At 36.0% G+C, this 24,247-nt stretch overlaps 2 protein-coding genes across 2 annotated transcripts in view; both read right to left on the bottom strand.

Annotated features, from left to right (window-relative positions):
- SLTM (SAFB like transcription modulator) overlaps positions 1 to 13,793 on the bottom strand; it is a 37,799-nt gene extending 24,006 nt beyond the window's left edge. Inside the window, exons 1-4 of the mRNA XM_023751600.1 lie at positions 13,615 to 13,793; positions 12,411 to 12,458; positions 1,971 to 1,974; positions 166 to 580 (exon numbers count right to left, since the gene is read on the bottom strand). Of these exons, the coding sequence (XP_023607368.1) occupies positions 166 to 580; positions 1,971 to 1,974; positions 12,411 to 12,455 (464 nt within the window). The 5' untranslated portion in view covers positions 12,456 to 12,458; positions 13,615 to 13,793. The remainder of the gene's footprint in view (positions 1 to 165; positions 581 to 1,970; positions 1,975 to 12,410; positions 12,459 to 13,614) is intronic.
- Positions 13,594 to 24,247, bottom strand: part of LOC111825369 (SAFB-like transcription modulator) — a 16,257-nt gene continuing 5,603 nt past the window's right edge. Inside the window, exons 3-4 of the mRNA XM_023751587.1 lie at positions 17,867 to 17,931; positions 13,594 to 13,812 (exon numbers count right to left, since the gene is read on the bottom strand). Of these exons, the coding sequence (XP_023607355.1) occupies positions 13,594 to 13,812; positions 17,867 to 17,931 (284 nt within the window). The remainder of the gene's footprint in view (positions 13,813 to 17,866; positions 17,932 to 24,247) is intronic.

Here is a 24,247-nt window from a genome sequence, read left to right as displayed (position 1 = left end):
TCTTGAAAAAAATTTTTTAAGTAACTTATGACGGTCAAAAATATTATAGGCAGGATCATAAGAACTAATTACAGTACATGGTCTTGAAGCCACCCCCTTAATGTAGAGTGATCTTATTGAATGCTGGAATTCAGTATCGTAAAGAACTGACATAGAAAAACAAACCTCTTTGCTTGACCAGAGGCCCCAGTAGACGAGGGCCCTTTCTTCAAAGTATCCTTTTCTTTGTCTCCAGATTCTGCTTTCTTAGTACTTTCTCTGGCTTCCTTCTCGACAGGATCACCCTTCACGAAGTCTTCCTTCTTACCATCTTTTCGGTTCGCATTCATCTCATAATCCTTGCTTTCCTTCTCCGGGCTCTGTGCAATGGCGTCCTGCCCATCTTTTGGCTTACTTGCTTCAGAATCTGTAATTTTCACATTTTTACCTGTTTCTAGGAGGTCATCACCATCAAAATCCAGAGTGATGGCATCTTCAGCCTGGATTGTGACCGAGATGTTGTCATCCTCAGCTTCTTTCACAGTCGCATTAGCTTCCATCTCTTCGTGAGCTGTGTGATCAGCCTCAGCTAGGCTCCCTTCTGAAGGAAGAGGTTTAGATACTTCTTGTGTACCATCACCAGAACCTGCTATATCTAAGAGGATTTAACAGGAATAAATATGGCAAAACAAGAAGTTTAAACAATTTCATATTCATAAGCTAGAATAGGACCTAGAAAATATAAAGCCAGTTATTAGCACTGATGGAAGGTTAGGAAAAAAACACAAGGGTATGAACTAATATAACAATCCTTTACCCAGGATTACTTATTCTTCATGGGGGAAAAATGATCTCTATATATAGATACCAAACAACAAAACTGAGAAAATGGTTTCATCCTGAGGATACCAGCTCTTCATTTCTGGTTATAAGTTAATGGCATACGGAAGATTTTTTTCCCTCTCCAGGAGATAATGACGAATGTGAAGATGTTATTCAATGTTCCAATCGTCTTGGGATTTAGTCCTTGTGACCTTCAGAACTCCCATGGTGACGTCTTGAAAGGTCACAGCCTGAGGATATCAGTCAGTCTTCAAAGTATTTCAGGCCCCATCTTTTTCGTTCTTCTTATTTAATTCTTGGGTAGTCCAGAATCATATGGAAAACTGCTACAGAAAGCTCCAAAGATGGCCTGCTCCATTATGTTCAGGAAATTGGTTATTTCCAGTCTTCATCCTGTCCAGTCAGTCCCATAGGTACCATTTTCAAAAGATGTCTTGCATTCCCCCAAAGAGAAAGACTTCAGGCATGAGATTTTCTTTCAGTCAGTAACTTTACTTCATCATTGCTTCTAGGCTTTTTATTTTGTCTTGCTAAGAACCCTGTTCCATGTCCTTTCTACTCCAAAGTAGGATCCTTTGACCTCTGTCCAAGAACTCTTCCATAATCTTGTACTGACCACATGTATTGCCACAATGTCCCTGTAATTGTAATGGGTGAGACAGCTCTCCTAAACTACTAAAACTGTCAGAAGACTGTATGAAAGTTTGTTTAAGCAACAAACAAAAAGTCAGTCTCTTAGTCACCCACCATTTTTAGGAACATGTGCAAAATTAACTATCCGTTTACATGGTATAACTCCAATAAGCACATATGAGTTACTGCAGTGCCAGTCTTATGGATATAATCAACTTACCGTATGCTAGAAATTTTTAAATTAAAATTAGGTTAAATAAAAAATGGCATTGTCCACTACAGTAACTAATATGTACCATTAAGTTATAACATATTTTAAGTGTGAAAAGAAAATTAAAACCAATTGAAAAATAAAATCAAAATATTAACTTAATTTACTAAATTGATAAATTTAAAAATAATATTTCAAATAAGGAATGCTTTATTTTCATATAATTTACTGTTTTTCTAAATATCAGCAATTTTGAAACTCTACTTGGCATCACACATACCTTTCTCATTTTCTTCTTCCTCACCATCCTGAAATTCAAAGAATAATTAAATGTAAAATTAAGTCACTTAAAACTGGATTTTAGTAATAGTACAAAATCAGTCAACTTAAATTGGTATATAATTTAACAATATTATTTAGGGATACCTATCACTAACAGATGTAGAATATTCCAATAAAAATAAAAGCCCATTTAAGAAAATGTGGCACATGCCTGATATATGATTTTAGACAAGAAAACAGGCAAATCCATCAAAAATTAGATAATGCACTGGATAATTTTTCAGTATTCACAGCTAGTTTATATAACCCAAATCTTACTCATATTAAGAGCTGCCAATAAAAAGAACTGATTTTTTATGTAACTCAGTTCATTCTTAAGGCACACTGTTCAAAACAGTACAAGAAAATATAACCTCAAGACATACACTTTCATGAGCTTAAATGTATATTAACAGACAAAATAAACAAAAACACACACTCCCCTTTTAGGCATCTCAGAATAAAAGAAGGAAGACTACAAAACTAGTTAGTTTCAAATTATTCATTCCTTCTTATCCGTTAAAATTGAATTCATAGCGCTAGTTGGTTTGGTTCAGTGGATAGAGCATTGGTCGGCCTGCAAGTTTGATTTCGGTCAAGGCACGTACCTCGGTTGCAGGCTCGATCCCTGGCCCTGGTCTGGGCGCATGCGGAGGCAACCAATTGGTATGTCTCTCTCACATCCATGTTTTCTTTTTGTCTCTCCCCCTTCCTTTCACTCTCTCTAAAAATCAATGGGAAAATATCCTCTGGTGAGGATTAACAAACAAACAAAAAAAGAATTCATAGTTGTCACATAGACAATGGCCAACCACTTTAATAATTTACATTTAATAAATAAGTTAATATTTGTGCTATATGTAATCAAAACAAGGTAACTTTTTTTTAAATAAGTGATTTTAAAATATGTGATCTTCACCTAATCTAAAATTAAGCATGTGTTAGCTTGAAAACAGGAATACCATAAAGGGAAAAATCTTATTTACACCAAGCAAATACAGCAAAACTCCCTGAAGTAATAACACGAAGATAGAACCTACATTTCCCCAAGTTAAATATCATAACGAATAAGCAAAGTAATAAGCATTATAGTCCCAGTAATACAAAAAATTAAGGGATGTTTTAATTTACAGCTTTAAAAAATAAAACCTGTGTAGAAGTAGGTCACTTTCAGTCAAAGCAGTGTGAATTTACCACATACAAAGCCTGAGGGTAGTGATTCTCAAACTTGGAGTCTGTACCAGTATCTGGAAGGGCTTATTAAAACATTGCCGAGTACCAACCCCAGAGTGTCTGATTCAAGTCTGGAGTGGGGCTTGAGAATTTGCATCTCTAACAAGTTTTCAGGTGATGCTGATGCCGTTGGTGCAGGGACTACAATTTAAGAACCACTCACATGCTTTAGAGCAGGGGTCCTCAAACTTTTTAAACCGGGGCCAGTTCACTGTTCCTCAGACTGTTGGAGGGCCGGACTATAGTTTAAAAAAAACAACTATGAACAAATTCCTATGCACACTGCACATATCTTATTTTGAAGTAAAAAAACAAAACGGGAACAAATACAATATTTGTATTTGCATGTGGCTCGCGGGCCGTAGTTTGAGGACCCCTGCTTTAGAGTGATAGCCTAGCAGTAAAAGAAGACTCACAGCAACATTTAACTGTAAACAAAACTTTAAATGTTTATCTTACAACACAATTTCAGATTCATATAAAAGCATGTATTCCTTAAAATAGCAAATATTTTACCATATGCTCAAAATTACATTTGGATAACTACCATATTTCTAAGAAAGCATTTTAATAAATTTTTTACATTAAGTTAACCCACAAGTGCCCAATGAAGGAATGACCAATTGTTTTACACACTAAAGTAATATGACGAAAACTAAAAACACCAAACCAACTAAGCCACAGCTTAGAAAGTAAAATAGTCCAAAATAAGTTGATTATTGATAATAATGTGAACCCTATTATTATATTACATTATGTTCTAATAATCTCAATTATTGTATTTGAACAAGTTGTTGTACTGGAAATAGCTGTAATCATTACATTTCTAATCTGCAACATTTGGAAAGGAAAGAAAAATACTTTAACTTGGGTAGAGGCGTAGGCATATCAGCAAAGGGTAAGTTATGCTAGAATTATCGATACATCTTTTTCTTACAAACTCTCTGACTTTAGTAATTTATCTCGGAGGAATAAGTAAACTAATACCTTAACTTTTACTTCAAAGCAGAACAAATGAACCTAAGGCAGGCAACTTGCCTCTCCTTTATCTACTTCTGATGCCAATAGCAAACCACTTCCAAGTTAATCTTTTAAAGATCAATATTGATAGATTCAAGGAAAAAAATAGCCAAATTATTTGCTATTCTGAAAAATAAAATTCAAATACTGTGATGTAAAAAAAATAAAAACAAAAACAAACCCTTTCTGCTATGGTTCCCACCAATTAGAAATCTTACTTCTAGCTGCTAAACAACCAGAAAGGTTTGCCTTATTTGGCTGCCAAGATTTTAGATATCTATCCTAATTATTCAACATGCTTTCTGAAGGATTTCATAACTTTAGTTTCTCAAAATAATGCTTTGCTACATATACTTAAGTGTCCCTAGGAGAAGCCTCTTACCCAGCTTCTAGAACATAAAACCAATTACCATGGGGGTGAAGCACAAAAGCAACTAGGGTTAATAAAAAAGATGAGCCATGCATCAGTGCACATTTATTTTACTGATAAGTTATGTGCAGTAAACATTGCACTACTAAAGTTAAACCAAAAGTCAAAAATAAGCCTAAAGCCCTAGCCGGTTTGGCTCAGTGGATAGAGCGTTGGCCTGCAGACTGAAGGGCCCCAGGTTCAATTCTGGTCAAGGGCATATGCCCGGGTTGTGGGCTCAGTCCCCAGTAGGGGGCGTGCAGAAGGCAGCCAATGAATGATTCTCTCTCATCATTGATGTTTCTATCTCCCTCTCCCTTTCCTTTCCTCTCTGAAATCAATAAAAATATATTTTTTTAAAAGCCTAAAAATCCTTGAAATAAAGAAACAAACCATGAAATACAAGAAAGAAAATGGGAAAATTTTCCTGTCTAAATGCTATATATGCACAGACATGATACAAACCCAAAGCTTCTCTATTTCTTTTTATTTTATCCTAGGAGAAGCAATAATTACTAAGAGACAATGATTACTAAGAGCAATGATTACAAGGCTAAGACTTATTTTTCAGTTAACAAAGTGGTTGCTATTTACCCATTCTGTTACCTTCCCCTAGTCCAGTGATGGCGAACCTATGACACGCGTGTCAGATGTGACACGCGAACTCATTTTTTTGGTTGATTTTTCTTTGTTAAACGGCATTTAAATATATAAAATAAATATCAAAAATATAAGTCTTTGTTTTACTATGGTTGCAACTATCAAAAAATTTCTATATGTGACACGGCACCAGAGTTAAGTTAGGGTTTTTCAAAATGCTGACACGCCGAGCTCAAAAGGTTCGCCATCACTGCCCTAGTCAGTGTTTGGCAAACTCATTAGTCAACAGAGCCAAATATCAACAGTACAACAATTGAAATTTCTTTTGAGAGCCAAATTTTTTAAACTTAAACTATATAGGTATGTACATTGTTATTAACTTAATTAGGGTACTCCTACGGCTTAGGAAGAGCCACACTCAACCGGCCAAAGAGCCGCATGTGGCTCGCGAGCCACAGTTTGCCGACCACGGCCCTAGGTTAATCTTGTGACACATATATATCGTGTGCTAAGTAAGAAGACTGCTTCTGAAAGGCCTTTCCCCTGACTTGTATATAAACACTGTATTCAGCTTGGCTGATTTAAAACAAATCTTCAAAATAACCCTATCCATCTGGCAATATGCTAAAGATCATGTGAAGTATAAAATGCCTGGCACATAATACACAATAAATAGCCATTGAATAAATTTACTGAATAAATATAGTGAAGACACTGCTATTTTTAGGTGGAGGGACTGAATTGACTGCTGCTTTTTATATATGTAAACAGTTTAACTGCTGCACTGTGTCAGTACCACAGAATTCACAAAACAACATTTACTAGTGTGGAGTTATTTAGTGAAAAGAATACCAGATTAGGCATCATGCAACCTGAATATCTTGTATTTTGTCTTTACCACTGAAACAGTTTTACTCTGTGGTACTGTCATCTATCTAGATGTATTTCACCTTTAACATAGAGAGAGCTTATGACCTAAATAGGGTGTATATAATTAAATAAGATAATGGATGTAAGAAGTTCTTTGTAAAAAGTAAAGCATTAGAAAAAGCTTTATGGAGGAAATGGAGATAAATCTGCCTTTGAGAGGTATATAGACTTCATATGACCAAAAAAGGGGCAAAGGCAAACAGAGAAAGGAATACAGGGTGTCCCCCAAAAATGTATATCCACTTTAACAGCCTGATAGCTCAATTTTGAAAAGGAAATGTATTTTAATAAACACTGCCTTTATAATTAATTATTCAAAGTGTATGTATACATTTTTTGGGACACCTTATATACATGGTGTGATCATAGAAAACAGAAGATTGAGACTACAGGAAATTTTAAAGAATTAAAGCATTAGCAAATACAAACATTTCTGAGAAAAATTTCCAGAAAATTCTAAAGTAACTGTATCTTAAAGTTAGTAATACAAGCCCTGGCTGGTGTAGTTCAGCTGGTTACAGCATCATCCTGTGCACCAAAGGATTGCGGGTTTGATTCCAGGTCAGGGCACATATCCAGGTTGTAGGCTTGATCCCCTATGTGTATGAAAGGCAACCTATTGATGTTTCTCTCTCTCTCTCCCTCTCACTCTAAAATCAATAAAAACACGTCCTGGGGTGGGATTAATATATATATGTATATATATATATATATGTGTGTGTATATATATACATATATATGTGTATGTGTGTGTGTGTGTGTGTGTATATATATATATATACACACACCAAATTCTATCTAGTATGACAAACTGCTTAGAGGCTAACACCAAAAGGCTAAAGATTTAAGCTTCAAGTCAAAGCCGGAAGATTGGCTTTAAATAAATACATCTCTATACAAATATATTGCCTATTTACTTATACTTTTTTGTTGCTGTTAATCCTCACCGGAGGATACTTTTCCATTGATTTTGAGAGAGAGTGGAAGGGAGGGAGAGAGACACAGAAAGAGAAACATCACTGTGAGAGAGACACATCAATTGGCTGCCTCCCGCACCACAACCAGAGCCAGGGATTGAGCCTGCAACCCAGGCATGTATTCTTGACCAGAATCAAACCCAAGACCTGTCCGCAGGCCAACGCTCTACCCACTGAGCAAACTGGCTAGGGTGTTAAAAGCAAATAATAATCATGACTTTTAAGTTTACCAATAAGGGTATGGGTGAAGGGGACTTTTTAGAATATATCTTGTCTTATAGCTTTTACTTTGGATAATTTTAAAATGAGATTAAAATTTTAAAAAAGCAATACCTAAATACTGAAAATAAAATAAAACAAGTCAACCTAAGCATGTATTAGCTGGTGTAGAACAATATAGAGCAGAACTGTACAAAAAAACAGTAATTTGTTCATTCTTACAGGAGTACATCCTTAGAAGAGAACCAACTGGAGGGGACAAAAATCTTAAATTATTTTCAATAATCATATTGGTATTGATTGGTATTATCATCCTAAGACTGTTGTGGGTGTGCTGTGAAATAAATGAAGTCATTAACTGAGAAATATTCCTATGAACTCATAATCTATTTTACCTTAAAAGTAAAACAAACAAAAAACACATTCTCTTGCACTGTACAGTGAAAAGGCAATGAATAACCCTCCCCCTGAGTCTGCTGTCTTAAAATAGCATTTACAAATCAAAGAAAAAAAATGGCTGATTTTAGGTCTAGAGCAGGAACTAGAACAGTTGTGGGCAACCCCTGGCACGCGTGCCAAACATGGCACGCCAGTAACTTTTGCTGGCACACGAAACCCTCTCTTATAATTTTCCATTTACAATTTTTTTTCTTACTATCGACTTTATTTTTCAGATAAATTCAGTATAGGTGCATCTTAGATAAATAAATAATTTTACATAACAAGTTATCTTAAAGACCATAGACATGGATTGACGAGAGAGGGGAAGAGCAATTTCTATGCCTCTGCCTTAACTCTCCCTGCCTTCCTAGATCCGACCAGTGTTTTGGTTTCATCCATATACGCTTGTGAATCTTTGTTCTCAGTGATGAATTTTGTTAAGTCTCATAATAGGAGTAGCCTGACGGATGAAAGTAGTAGCTCGTGCATATCTCTGAAGGTCACGAAATATAAACCTGATGTAAAATCTCTGTCATCAGTGATGCAGCAGCAAAAGTCCCACTGATAATATCAAACGGAGTCATAAAGTTTTCTGTCGGACTATCAGTGTACATGTATACATTAAAAAATAAATGTATTTTTCATCATCATATACTGTGTTTTTGTCGCTCAAATGAATTTTATTATTTCTTCAAGGTTCTGCACATACGTACACCTTAAGAGATATCAAGTAGGCGTAACATGTTCTCAAAAAATTAGGGTTGGCACGCAGAAGAATTTTGAGCCAGAGATTTTTGCTGGTTTTGGCACGCACTCACAAAAAAGGTTGCCCGCCCCTGAACTAGAACATTACATACCATAAAGCAAGGAGGCAATCAGACTATTTGTGTCATGTTGAAAGAACACAAGAGCCAACTTGTAGAGGTATGTATATACTTTCAACATATGCCTCCCCCACCCCCACAGTTACAGATGGGACAATTTGAGTATTAATAATATAATGAACTGAAATACATTAAATGTATTTAAATGAATTCAAAATGAAACTAAGAGAAAAAAAAGGAAAAATAAAAAACTCAGTCACTGTTGGGAGATGCTAGTGAACCAGCTCATTATTCTGAAAACTAGAAAATGAAAGGAAAAGAATCAAGCATATATCCTGGCTTTCCTGTGTAAACTGTACCACTGAAAAACCAAATAGTAGATGAGAAGCTTCTCTTTCTAGAAGCATTCCAGGTATTAAATAAGGAAAAAAAATGACAGAATTAGAACATCACCATTTTAATCAATGGGGTAGGGATCAACGCCAAAAAGATACTATCAGACATGTGCATCCAAATGGAAGAATACACTACCTACGAAGTAGCTGTGTGTTGGGGGTAGGGGACAGGGACAGGGGGCACCCTGAATTGGATAGCAAGCCTCTTGATCCTATAACCAACTAACCAATTTACAGGAAATGCAGTAGACAAAGGAATATGTGGAATGACTGTACAAGAATGTAATCAGCCATAGTCAGTTTGGCTCAGTGGACAGAGCATCAGCCTGAGGACTAATGGGTCCCAAATTTGGTCAAGAGCACATGCCTGGGTTGCAGAAGGCAACCGATCAATGATTCTCTCTTATCGTTGATGTTTCTATCTCTCCCTCCCTCTCTAAAATCAATAAAAATATATTTTAAAAAATGTAATCAGCAAAATCTACAGGAGTTGGCAAACTACACTAGATGCCTCATTTGTAATATTTTTATTGAAACAGCTATGTCCATTCATTTATCTACAGTCTAAGGTGCTCTCACACAACAGAGTCGAAGAGGTGTAACATAAACATATGACCTACAATGGCTAAAATATTTTCTACCTGGCCCTTTAAAAAAAACTTTGCCAGCCCTAACCGGTTTGGCTCAGTGGATAGAGCATCAGCCAGCGGACTCAGGAGTCCCAGGTTCGATTCTGGTCAGGGGCATGTGCCTTGGTTGCGGGCACGTTCCCGGTGCGGGGTGTGCAGGAGGCAGCTGATCGATGTTTCTCTCTCATTGATGTTTCTAACTCTCTATCCCTTTCCCTTCCTCTCTGTAAAAAATCAATAAAATACATTTTTTTAAAAAAAGTAAAAAACAAAACAAAACTTTGCCAACTCTTACTCTACAGCAGTGGTTCCCAAACTTATTTGGCCTACCGCCCCCTTTCCAGAAAAAATATTACTCAGCGCCCCCTGGAAATTAATTTTTTTAAAATTTTAATAACAATTAAACAGAAAGATATATGTATTAATGTTTCTACCTTTTTCGTAAAATATAGTAAAGAAAGGTGTAAATTAGAAACACTGAAGTTTGAAATTATGAAACTATTTATTGAACTCAGAATAGAAAGGTAATACAAAAAAAGTTAAAACAAATGCACCTGTGGCCATCACCGCCCCCCTGGATCGCTGCAGCGACCACCAGGGGGCGGTAGCGCCCACTTTGGGAATCACTGCTCTACAGGATAAACTCAATTTTTTCAACAAATAAAAGTGGGGGGAGGGGAGATGGAAGGAAAACCCTAAAGATTAAAAGATCTGAAGTTATTTTTTTCCTTTTTAAAAAATATTTCACAGTTCATGTTTTATTATTTTTTAACAATTCTTTATTGTGGAAAGTATTACATATGTCTCCTTTTTTCCCCTATTGACCCCCTCCAGCCTGCCCCCACTCCCCACCCCTGCCCCCATCCCAGGACCTCACCTCCCCATTGTCTGTGTCCATGCACAATAGGCCATGAATATTCAATAGTTATTTTAATTAATCACAATGTGTAGATCTTATTTGCATCTGGAGTCAAACAAAATCTAATTTTTAAAAAACTACAGATAAGCATTTGGATACAAACTATATTTGATGAAATTAAAATCTTACATTAGGAGCGATAATATAAAAAATAAAATAGTTCCCTTCTAGAGATACATACTGAAAAATCTTAAGCAAAATATGAAGTGTGGGATTTGTTTCAATAATACAGAAAGGGAAAGGGAATGAAGCTACAGATAAAACAAGACTGCCCATGAGTTGGTAATAGCTGAAGCTGGGTGATGGCTCCACTCTACGTAGTATTCCTTAATGCGCACGCAAGACAATACTCATGTAATCATTAAGCATGTCATGGTGGAATCCGGGAACATTTATGTTTCTAGATGTTTCACTATACATTATTTATAAAGAAAAAAAAGTCATTTTACTTCAAGAAAACTCTGAAGAAGTAACTACCCTATCTTTTGATACAGTAAAGGAAAACTTGCCCCCTGATGAGAAATAAACAGTTTTTTTCATTATCAGGATGGAATGGGAGCAAGGCCATCTCTAGCCCATAAAAATTTGTTAAATTAGAAAAAGGCACCCTCTATGATATAATAAATATATAGGCTAGTATGTGAATGGGGACCCTTAGACATGATACCGCCACAACACACAACCTGCACGATTGTAGGACTGGCCCTTGATGGAAATTTTAAAAGTATACGAAGTATACCTTGGTTGCCAAAGTATACAAAGAATTCAACTCCACCTTTTTGCAAATTAGTTATCTAGAAAAGGCACTCTCTCCATATCTTCCTCATCTGCTCTTTATCACTCAGAAATGAACGTATTTGGAAACAGGGTGGGGGACAAGTCTATACACTTTCATAGGCCTAACATTTTCTTCTTGAGTTATCTAAATTATCAGAAACATTTCTCCAGAAATGTGGTTTCTCCCCATTGCAATAAACATAGCCTCACCAGCATTTCAAAGGCAAGAAAACTGCTGGAAAGAAGGCATGACCAGAGGCAATCAGCTAAGCTGTCCATGACCATAAGCCCCACTTCTAGTAGGTAGTACAGTGAGAAAAAAACAGGATTGATCACTATTTTTCCTAAATCCAGTAAACAGAGGGAACCCCTATCACTATTTGAAAGTATACTATTTAAAGAGGAGATATCAACAAGGGGTTCTTGAATACAGATATGAGGAAAAAGACAAAGGATAATTTTAAAAAACAAACACTGCAGAAAATGAACTATAAATGTCTATTTACAGGTTCTGTGAGTCATGCTTTAAAATGTATACTATGTATATCACATATACCAAAAACATACTTTCACACACAATAGAAAAGCAGTCATTTTCAACACACACATACACACCCCAAGTATATGTTTAGATTTTTATTTTTATATTAGCCCCATCGTAGTAGGAGTGTTAAAATTAACAAAAATGTAACTAAAACTTTAAAAGGGATAAGTACTTTTAAATGATTTATTTTATATCAAAGTGACAAAAAATCAAGCAGAGTGTGGACTTCTGACAAGACTGGTAATCAGAGTTATGTTTTCTAGAAAGGATGGACAGCTTTTATTTTTATCCTGAAAATGGCAGAAACCTTATGATAACTTCTAAATATCTTTGTAGCAACAGAAATTTCAGCTGTCAGCTTTGAGTACCTTTTATATACCATATAAATAACTTAATATTAAATTTAAGGCAGTTTTATGAGGTAGAGAATTACAAAGTCAAACTAAGATTCCTTCCAAGCCCTTCCACCCACAATATCAAATTCATAGGACTAGACGTAAACTTACTTGGGCTGTTAGAAAGGTATCATCTTCACCTTCTTGAGCTTCCATTTCCTAAGTAAAAGGGTATACAATAGCTGCTTTACAAGGTATCCGGGTAACATGAGAATGCTTTTATGCTATACCCAATTATCACTAGTTTTATTTCCTCACAATGTCTATGATACCGTGGATGCAAAGTCAATGCTTCACAATTCAGACAACATCCTTTATGCTAAAATAAAGACAATCACACTGGCAGAGAATTAGAAAAATCTCTTTCTTGAGGCCTGCATTTATTAGGTGACGTAGAACATCAGTGTTTTAAGCGTGACTAAGCACTAACAGCACTGACTCACTAATCCACTGATTTACTTAAGACATACCACTAGCACTAGCACACTTCAAAGTGAAACAAACAGTCTGTTTCATTCAAGAAAAAGATTTTTAAAATTATATGCTTTTAAATTATACTTTTATAAGTAACCTCCCCACCCTTGATAGTACCCAAGGAAATGCAAATTAATATTTTATATCTACTAAAGTAGCAAAAGCCGGAACCGGTTTGGCTCAGTGGATAGAGCGTCGGCCTGCGGACTGAAGGGTCCCAGGTTCGATTCCGGTCAAGGGCATGTACCTGGGTTGCGGGCACATCCCCAGTAGGAGGTGTGCAGGAGGCAGCTGATGGATATTTCTCTCTCATCGATGTTTCTAACTCTCTATCTCTCTCCCTTCCTCTCTGTAAAAAATCAATAAAATATATTTTAAAAATAAATAAAAAAATAAAAAAATAAAGTAGCAAAAAAAAAATGATCACCAGGTAATGGTGGCAAAGTCAGAGCAAAATTGGTACACTCATTCATAGTGGGGTAAAAAACAACTTACATGTCCCAAGTTAAGGGAGTGGCTATTAGACACATAGAAAGCAGTTTAATAAATTATGGTATAAAACACAGATTATAAAGTCCTTATGTGGAAATATTATATAGAATAAATAGCAATTATTTAGAACATTATATAGAATAAATAATTACTAAGTAAAATATATACATGTGTGGAAAATAAAGTAAAATTAAAAAGGTCTTTTAAGGCAGCAGGATTCTGGGTGATTTATAAATAACTTTAAAAATATATTTTTTGAAAATTCTGGGATTTCCACATTGAACTAGAAAAAAAACTTATTTAGTACTTAATTCAGCTGAGTCATGTTTTAAAAAAACTGGCTAAAGACCTGACTTTCGATGTCCTCTTTCTCAATATCTTCAATTGCTTCTGCCTCTATTAATTCACGAGTTCTCTTGTTTTCTTCTATGGAAAGTAACTCCTTTAAACGCACAGTCTCCTCTTCATTTTCACCAAACTCTTCAGAGTCCTTTAGTTCATCATTTCCATCTTGTTCATGTGCCTCTTGATTCTCCAATTCACAGTCCTTTTAATGGTAAGAAAATTTGGTACAACTAGAGGCAAAGTAGTGTAGGCTAGCCACCAAATGTTTTTGGTAATTTATATCTCTACATGTTTTAAATTTTACCATATGTTGACTTTATTTTCTACATGTTTAAAATTTTACCATATGTTGACTTTATTTCCAAAGTAAAAGTTCAGTCATTTTACCTTATACATTAAACTATGTCTTTAAAAATGGGGGGGGGGGGGGGGGGGGTCTAATACCAAAGTCATTAAATCACATTTTGAGTTCCCAAATCTCTCATACGGAACTACACATAAACTGGATTGCTATTAGAGATGCACTCAAATTCCAGTTACTTAATATTTACCAACTCACATCCTAGGGCTCTCCGAGAAAATAAGGCTTCAAAGAAATGACTTGATTTCTCCAGGTGCCATAGTTTAGTTTAACTTCAAAGACCCTGGAAGTCATATATTATAGCTAATGTTTATTTCTAATTAATAATAAGGAATCGCAACTGTTATACAAATGTCTGTACTTGAAAAATATTCAAATGATTAATTTAAATGTATATGTCTTGAAATCTATCACTAAGTCACAAAGCTAATTAGGCAGGGGAACATTGGCTGGGATTATCTCTGAGGCTCTTTCAAAGTTTATAGGTACAGGATACTTCAGTGCAAACAAAGAAAAGCCGCCATCTGTTTAGTTTCCTCTTTAACTGCACTTTAACTGCAGAAAAAGAGTTGAAAGCAGTGAACATTCCTTCTTCCTTTCCTAGCAGATTTAAGAAAAGGTTTCTGGGTTAAAGAAGAAAATGGCAGGGCCATTTTCAGTTCATTCATAACTGAACTGCAGTGAGGGTACAGAAATTTCTAAGGGGGGCAGGGGAGCAGGCAAAAACAATAAATATGATTGTTTGGGCATGTGGAGTTCTTGGGGAGCAGGGAATTTCCAGGCCAGGGTTTGACCAACCTCGCGTCACATATGAGTGGAGGAACACTGGGGACTGAAAACAAATTGTCAAATTTTTATATGACAATATAAAAATAAGTGCAAATAAGTAAAAAGCAAGGTGAGTCACTGAGGGAACATCATCTATTCTAAAGTGCCTTAATTTCTATCAACTACATCATATATTCTGATACTTTCAAAGTGAAAAGGAAATATAAAAAAGAAACTGAACATATATTTAAATAGGATTGGGTTTGTTGTTGTTTTTTTGTTTTTTTAAAAAAAAGCTCTTTTGGCCCTAGCTGGTTTGGCTCAGTGGATAGAACATTAGACTGTAGACTGAAAGGTCCTGGGTTCGATTCCAGTCAAGGGCACAGGCCTGGGTTATAGGCTACATCCCCAGTAGGAGGCAGCCAATCAATGATTCTCTCTCATCATTAATGTTTCTTTCTTTCCCTCTCCCTTCCTCTGTGAAATCAATAAAGATATATATATATATATATTTTAAAAAGCTCTTTTGTTCTGACATTATAACCAGGTTCATTTAATAAAAACACAAAGGCATCCTTTGCAGCACATATTAGAAACAATACTGTTATGCTGAATAGAAGTATGTATCTCCTTGCAACATTTCAAATGACTATAAAATATCTATGAAAAAAAAATGTCTATGAACTGAAGAACTAAAAGTTGGACATTTGAAAATTAAAAGAATTTTTACTCAGTCACAATGTTCTTTCAGCTTACGGATACTTTTTGCTTAAGCATATACTCACTAGTGAAGACAACCTGAGAAAATAACAAAGGGACAAACCTAAAGGAAGACATACCACAATGAAAACAATAGAGACACTGAAGAGCTCTTAAGGCAGTGGTTCTCAACCTTCCTAATGCCGAGACCCTTTAATACAATTCCTCATGTTGTGGTGACCCCCAACCATAAAATTATTTTCGTTGCTACTTCATAACTGTCATTTTACTACTGTTATGAATTGTAATGTAAATATCTGATATGCAGGATGTATTTTCATTGTTACAAATTGAACATAATTAAAGCATAGTGATTAATCACAAAAACAATATGTAATTATATATGTGTTTTTCCAATGTTCTTAGGCGACCCCTGTGAAAGGGTCATTCGACCCCCAAAGGGGTCGCGACCCACAGATTGAGAACCGCTGTCTTAAGGGCTCAAAGAAAAGCTAATTACAGGCACTTGATCTTCAATTTTAATGGATCCCCGAGCAAATATTGCCTAAGATTATCTAATTTCAGGGTTAACTCCTCAACCAAACAATTTTTTCTTTCTGTGACTGCCCTTAAAAGTGCAAGGTACAAAGTGTGAGGTGTGTGGTCTGTGTGTAACATGGGAAAAGTAGAGAACTAGATAGGAGATGGGCAGGTGAATGGACATAAGCTTTCTTCATGGTGGAGCACACAGCCATTCGGAGATGTTATGACAATATGGACTAACTCTACACAGAAGACAAAATGTATGGGGATACGAATGTATACAATTTAAGAGGAACTATGCTCAGTAAATAATTCCTGCTAATGCCACACTACTTAGGCCCTAATGATCAGTAAGTATTAGATCATGTTTCAGTCAACTGAAAACAAAACCTTAACTACAATTAAAAAATACTTGGTATACAGAACTGGCCGATTAAAATTACATACATTATTTTTCTGGCTGGTCTATTTCAAATAAGTTCTTTTTTAACCAAAAGACCTGTCTTATTTATCTTTAAAGCACAAAACAAATTTCTTAATTTTATCTTTACAAAGTAGCAACACGACAGAAATTCTCTATTTTAAGAACTACATTAATCTAGGTTCTGTATATTATATAAAAGCTAAATGCAACAGGCAAATTAAAAATAAATTATTGTCCTGGCAGTATGGCTTGGGTGGAGCACCGACTCGTACATAGAAAGGCCACAGGTTCGATTCCTGATCATGGCACACACCCAGGCTGCAGGTTCGATCCCCGATCTGGGCAAGTGCTGGAGGCAACCAATCAATGTCTCACTCTCACATCAATGTTTCTCTCTCTCTCAACTCAATAAAAGCGTGTCCTCAGGTGAGGATTAAAAAAGAGAAATAAATTATCACCCTGGCCGGTATGGCTCATTTGGTTGAGTATCATCCAGTGCACTGAAAGGTCACTGCTTCAATTCTGGTCAGGGCACATACCCAGGTTTTGATTTCAATCCCAAAAGTGCATACAGGAGGCAACCAATCAATGTTTCTCTCTCACATTAGTGTTTCTCTCTCTCTCTCCCGCTTCCCTTCCCCTCTCTCTAAAATCAATAAAAACATATTTAAAGAAGAAAAAAAAAGTCCTAGCTGGTTTGACTCTATGGAGAGAGCATTGGCCTGCGGACTGAAGGGTCCCAGGTTCGATTCTGGTCAAGAGTACTTGCTCAGGGTGCGGGCTTGATCCCTAGTAGGGGGTGTGCAGGAGGCAACCAATCAATGATTCTCATCATTGCTGTTTCTCTCTCTCCCTCTCTCTCCCTCTCTGAAATCAATAAAAAAAATAGATAAAAATAAAGTAAAATAGCCCTAACAGGTTTGGCTCAGTGGATAGAGCATCGGCCTGCAGACTCAAGGGTCCCGGGTTCGATTCCAGTCAAGGGCATGTACCTTGGTTGTGGGCACATCCCCAGTGGGGAGTGTGCAGGAGGCAGCTGATCGATGTTTCTCTCTCATCGATGTTTCTAACTCTCTATCCCTCTCCCTTCCTCTCTATAAAAAATCAATAAAATATATTTTAAAAAAAATAAAGTAAAATAAATTATCAATATCCTTCATTGTAGTACCTTGTCCAGGAACAAACATATCAATTGTCCTATAACTGTTCCTCTGGCCCCTTTGCCTCAGATTTCTACTTAAAAACTCAGACAGGCATTATTTTTAGCTTTACTCTCATTTAACTAAAGATAACATTATTTATTATATTTTTCAACTATGAGAATTAATGAGATTGACAAGATTACATAAGTCTCTATATTTGACCTACATACTTCAGTTTCGTTAAGTAAAATGCATGAGTTCATCATGCAACATGCTAGGCTCGAAATAAACATCTTAACCTGAGTAATTAACACTTTACCTTGACAAAAGCTTCATCTTCCACAGAAGCATCTCCACTCAACTCATCTGCTTCCTGTTTTTTACCTGCGAAAGAAGGAAAATGGGCTAACAACCAATACTTTATTACTTTAAGAGTAAAAATCATCCAGAGATGTTTACCCCACAGTACTACTCTACTCCCAATCATCTGACTAAGCCAATGCCGATTGCTTCTAAACCATCTGCTCAAAGCTGCCCAAACAAAAAAAGCTTTAACAATGACAGGCTGTTTCACTAAAATAAACTGTGCAAATAATTAATCCTTCATTTGAACCCATCATCTTAACTGACTTGATAAATCTGATACATTTTTCTTTACACCACTCTAATTCTCTAGCTTCAATTCTCCCAGAAGCAGCAGAACCTTTTAATGATACTCTACTAACTGCAGATATAACCAGATGCCTGACTCATATCCCCCAGCAAAGCCTTCCCTACGTTCTCTTCTTCAATAAGCTTTCTCTGAAATAAAATTCTCAAACTTAATCTACACCTACAATCCATCAGTTGATTATTTATTAATTACCTTATACTCTCAAGTACATCTTGCTTCACCATTACAGAAGAAATTCCTTAAGTACAGTGACTGCCCTTAGACTGATTTTGTAGTTCTCCAAAGGCCTACATATAAATAGTGCTGAGCATTTAACGTAATGACCAATTTAACTGGTTAGGCAAGTAGAAATTACTTCAGAATGATAACTGTTAATAGCTTCCAGAGAGACTACAGGCCTTCCAATGCAGCCCTCATCTTCAAAAGTTTAAGCTGGTGGTGGAAACTAGAAAATGTTCTCCACACCAAAAAGCAAACGAAAAAAGTTTCTCACAGAGCCAATGCTAAAAGTTTGTTTTCATATTAGTCCACAAAACCTACTTAATAACCCATAATGAAGAAGAAATGCTGTTAAAAACACAGCGGCTGGGACCTCAGCATTAAAAAAAATTTTTAAATTCATTTATTTTGAAATGTGAATGAATATCCTTTCCTGAGGCCAACTAGTCAACTTTCCCCTTTGCCTAAAACAGGAACTGCCATGTACCTATTTCCAAGTGTCTGTGATCCCAGTGTAGCCAGTTTAGCTGTGAGGTAACTATTTTAAAAATCAGGATACCAGCCCCCATCTTCCATCTGCTCCCAATTCGAATGAATGATAAAAAGGGAAACAAGGTACAGGTCCTTCCAGGTATATGAACAAGATTAAAAGTGCGGATTTTTCTTTTACCCTCAGAGGTAAAAGAGGGCTTGTCCCTGCCCCTGAGGACTTGTGTGAATGGAAAGAGAAAGTGTGGAGCTCAGTGTTCCATTCCTATTTGGAATGCTGATGTTTGTAGTTTAGGGAAAATATAAATTAGAAATTACTACAAGGGTAATGACTAAGAAAGCCTATTCATCAGAAAGTCTTTATTAATCTATTTTTAAAATTAAACAAAGATGTTCCTTCCCCGAAAACAAAAGAGAAAAACAGTATCAGGAGAGAAAGAGTGCATTAAATCCCATCACATTTAGAGAGAGGAAGTTCCAAATAAAAAACCTTAAAGATGTTATCTTGTAGAAGAAATAAGCTTTTTAATAATATAGGAAGAGTTAAGAAAAGTTCTCTGGGGGAAAAATAAATGGAAATTGTACTTCAAAAAAAAATAATATAGGAGCCTTTCTCTACCGGCTCAAACCCCAACACACACCACCAAATAATCTATAGAGTAGGGCTTTGGGCGGCACTCCTTCAGATCATTTGCAAATACTATTTACTCCTTACAATTATAAACTACTTTACAATTTGCAAAGCTCTTAAAAAAGTTCAATTGAGCCCTAGCTGGTTTGGCTCAGTGGATAGAGCATCGGCCTGTGGACTGAAGGGTCCCAGGTTCGTTTCCGGTCAAGGGCACATGCCTGGGTTGCAGGCTCAATCCCCAGTAGGGGGCGTGCAGGAGGCGGCCAATTGATGTTTCTCTCTCATCATTGATGGTTCTATCTCTCTCTCCCTCTCTAAAATCAATAAAAACATATATTTAAAAAATTTTATTTTTCTAAGCACCCTATGGTACATGGGCAGGTATTCACAATTACACAAAAGAGAAAATGAGCCCGAGAGGTTAAGTAGCTTGCCCAAAGCTAATCAATGGCGTTCTCAGCACTGGGAGCCAAGGCTTCTCATTTCCAGTCCTAAATTCCGTCCACTACATCTTACTATGACCTACTTAAAAGACATTATTCTAGTAGGGAGTGGTTAATTAACTCAACTGAAAGATATTATCTTTGAAATGGCAGCTCTCAGCAAGACAAACTGCACACTAGTATATGATGCACACTCCATGGTGAATTTCACTTGCTTTAGTTTACTTAAAGGAAAATCAAATTATGCTACAACAAAAACACAAGCAGCAGTCACTACCTCTGCTTAAAGTGGCTTCCTCAATCTAGGCACTAGGATAAATGCTATATACACATTATTTTATCCTCAAAACTACTCTGAAACTATATCCCAATTTTACAAAAGAGGCAACTAATGTAAAAAGTTAATGAGATTACAAAACTAGTAAAGGCAGTGCTCCAATTTAAACCTAGCCCTCAAGCCTTAGCCGGTTTGGCTCAGTTGATAGAGCGTTGGCATGTGGACTGCAGGATCCCAGGTTCAATTCCAGTCAAGGGCTCATGCCCTAGCTGGGGGCTCCATCCCCAGTAGAGGTCATGCAGGAGGCAGCCAATCAATGATTCTCTCTCATCATTGATGTTTCTGTCTCCCTCTCCCTTCCTCTCTGAAATCAATAAAAATATATTTATAAATAAATAAATAAATAAACCTAACCTACAAAACATTAGATCTTCGAGTAACTACACTCAGGGGTCCTCAAACTTTTTAAACAGGGGGCCAGTTCACTGTCCCTCAGACCGTTGGAGGGCCGGACTATAATTTAAAAAAAAACTATGAATAAATTCCTATGCACACTGCACATATCTTATTTTGAAGTAAAAAAAACAAAACGGGAACAAATACAATATTTGTATTTGCATGTGGCCCGCGGGCCGTAGTTTGAGGACCCCTGAACTACAGTATGCCAGTTGTTAAAATATTATCTTTTAGTTACACAGAGGTTCCATAAGCCACATCCAGAAAATTTTTAAATGCAAGACTCACTGAGATTACTAACTTGCCCCGTGACAAACAGGCAATAAGAGGCGGAGGTACACGAAAGGGCCCAACTTCATAGCCCTTACTGTTTCAACAGCTGAACCACAGGAATGCATTGGACATCTAATGTGTCGTCAGCTTGCAAACATAAAAGCCACGAGGACAAGGTTTTCACGCATACAGTGATGAGACTGTGGCTATAACCTGATAGGTACAATGAACCTACTGTAAGGGTACATAGTGTTTTAAAAAATTGCCATTTTACCCTCTAGTTGTGACTGCTTTCATAAATCTATAACTGTGGGCTTGTTTTACACATGTTGAGTTAGAAACTATATTGTAATTACTTCCTTTATGAAAAAGTAGCAGTCTTCTCCCCCATAAAATATAACTCATATTTTAAAAAGCTACGACATTCACCATCCAAACCAAAACCCAGCACGATGCTGTATAATGAGCATATACTCAAGCATCTGTATCTCCTGATTGGTAATGGAGTTAAGGCCTAGGTTGGATGCTAGTAGCAAACAAGATCTGGATTTCAGTTCAGCCCTCAATAGAACCAAGAGGTGACATGCCAGTCAAACCAGTGTGGTGTGCAAACCCCTCCTGTCAGTAAGGACTGTACAAAGTACATCTCTAGAGTCCTTTCTCTTACCATGTCACAGATAAGAACTGAAAAGAAAGCCCACGTCCCCCTTAAATTCCAACAAGCAACACCATGTTAGGAACATTTGTGTATAGTGAATAACGACTTTTATACCTATCTCCCATCAAAGCTTACACTATCAAAGCTCCTATGGCAACGTAACAAAATAATCTTTTGTCCTTCAAGGAATCTGTCACGTGCCACAAAAATGTGAACTGGTCCAAAGGACAGTAGCATAACCGGATGAGGGAGATGACTGAAAGTTTCATGTAGGCTGAAGCCTAACTTTAAGGCACGAGGAACAAAACTAGAAAACAAAATTGAGCAATCAAGATATACCAAGAAAAAAAAAGGAAGCAAATGAACTTATCACTCCTTGTTACAGCAGTAACATACAGCTATTTTGAAATTACATATAATACACTGCAATGTTCTTTGTGTGGTTCTAGAATCTAAAATAAGATGGCAAAATAAAAATGTATATACATCAAAGGAGAATGCCACTAGAAACGTCTCATTTATGCAGCATACATTTGTATAAGTCCACAAATCATTAAAGACACTGTTGGGGCTAGACATGTTTCAGAATAAAGAATTTTCAGGTTTTAAAAGAGTACAATCCTTACTTATTTAAACTTCCCAGTGGTTTCTGAAAGTGTCTCTCAATCACAGAAATATTTGTGCAATAAAATATATCCATATTCACACCAAATGGGATAAGTCAAGACTATAAATAGCCTCACTTTTGCCACCAATCTTAATATAAAACTTGCAGTTTCCAGAGCTTTTGTATTTCAGAATTATGAAAAAAGGATTCTGTATTATAAATTGGTTTTCTCCTCCAAAGGCAAATTGGTCCTTACAAAGCTTGCCATTTTCCTTTGCAAGTTCAGAAATAACTCCAAAACAAAAAGAAAAAAATCCACTTAATTAATAAAATTTTGCCAAAAACCTGTGGCTTGAGTAACTTTTCCCCTTAAACAGTTACAGAAACTATGAAATATAGAAAATATTTAGTCATAAAATCCCTGTTGGAGAAGTGGGGGAAGATTTAGAGTTTAAGCCAAACTGAATAACATTTAATATTTCCAGGAACAACCTCTCCCCAACTGCATGCAGTATCTTAAAATAATCATAGACTGTGCCTTGTGTTAACTGTTTACATGTGTGTTTTTGCCTCTTTTATTAAACCAATATTTCACTAATGAAATCATTTTTCTAAAAGGCATTGTACATCGTCTTAAACATAGCATTCACCCAAATAGGTCATTTCATTATTATTTTTGAATCTACAGATAATTCACACTCAACATAATATATCTGAAAACACCAAAAGTGTATTTTTAAAAATGTCTAATTTTGTTATCTAAAGATAACTAAACACATACATACATAATACATAACATGTGCGCATGAGCACACAGGATATTTTAAAAGGCAGCAAAAATTGTACTTTCTATTCTTGTCAATAAAAAGAAAATATTACTGCTTAACAGCACTATTGCAAGAATCAAATAAAGCAATGTGAAAAGTTTTTGAAAACTGTAAAGCATATAAAATAATTTGCAAACTTCCAGGCAGATATGAATGAAAATGATGCTGAATTTCAAGCTCTAGTCTGGAGTCAGTGGTTCTTAACTCTAGCTGCATGAGAATCACGTGGAAAACTTTTAGAAAACAACAGAGCAACTAAAATCAAAAATCTGGGAAGCAGGAGTCTGGTATCTATATTTTTAAAAACTCAAATGATACCATTATTAATTAACAGGAAAGGAGCAGGGGAAATCCAAATATTACAGGCATGCATCTAAACTGCAGCTTCATGGCAAAGCTGTACAAATGGCATGCCCATAATATTTGGCCTTTCCCCCTGCTCGTAAAGGTTAGCTCACTTTCTCCGATAACAAAATGACTCTAAGGTAGAATAGATTGAGAACTATGACTGAGCATAAATAACTGAAGAAGTTAGAATGAGAAGAATATAAGAGGAAAGTTGTTTCAGATTCCCCAGACTAGAGAAAATTTAAATTCAACCTACCTTTAACAAAACACCATATATGGTGTGAACCAATTTTAGTTAAAAAGGAAAAAAAAAAGATCCTTAAACATAAACCTATAAGACATGCACATGTACATACACAATAAAATTGTAACAAATTCATAATGGTGAATTATGAGCAATTTTCACTTTTTGGTACTTTTCCATATTATCTAATTTTAAAAATGAAAACATTTCACTTTTATAATCTGGAAAACAATACTGTAAAACCATAATGCAAACTATTATTCTAGGGTAGCAGGCTAACTCCTGGAATTGCACAATACTGAGTCTCTCTTATTGTAGAATGTGAGAACTACAGTATAGTTGATTAAATAAATCAGTAAAGACCACCATTAAACCTTAAGCCATTGTTCAGCCTCTTCATTAAAGTCATTTCTGATGTCACTAACTAATGATAATGACTTCTTTATCCTCTAATTCCTGGACAATTTTACTTTATTTTACATAAAGTCTTCATGAAATCCTCTACTCCTAATTCAGAATGCCTAGAAGTTGACTGACTTGGAAGACGCACAATGT

The sequence above is a fragment of the Myotis lucifugus genome, unplaced genomic scaffold (genome assembly GCF_000147115.1).
Source record: "Myotis lucifugus unplaced genomic scaffold, Myoluc2.0 scaffold_23, whole genome shotgun sequence".
NCBI classification, from domain to species: Eukaryota; Metazoa; Chordata; class Mammalia; order Chiroptera; family Vespertilionidae; genus Myotis; species Myotis lucifugus.
Note: the sequence above shows the minus strand (reverse complement) of the source record. Positions and strands in the feature narration are given on the sequence as shown.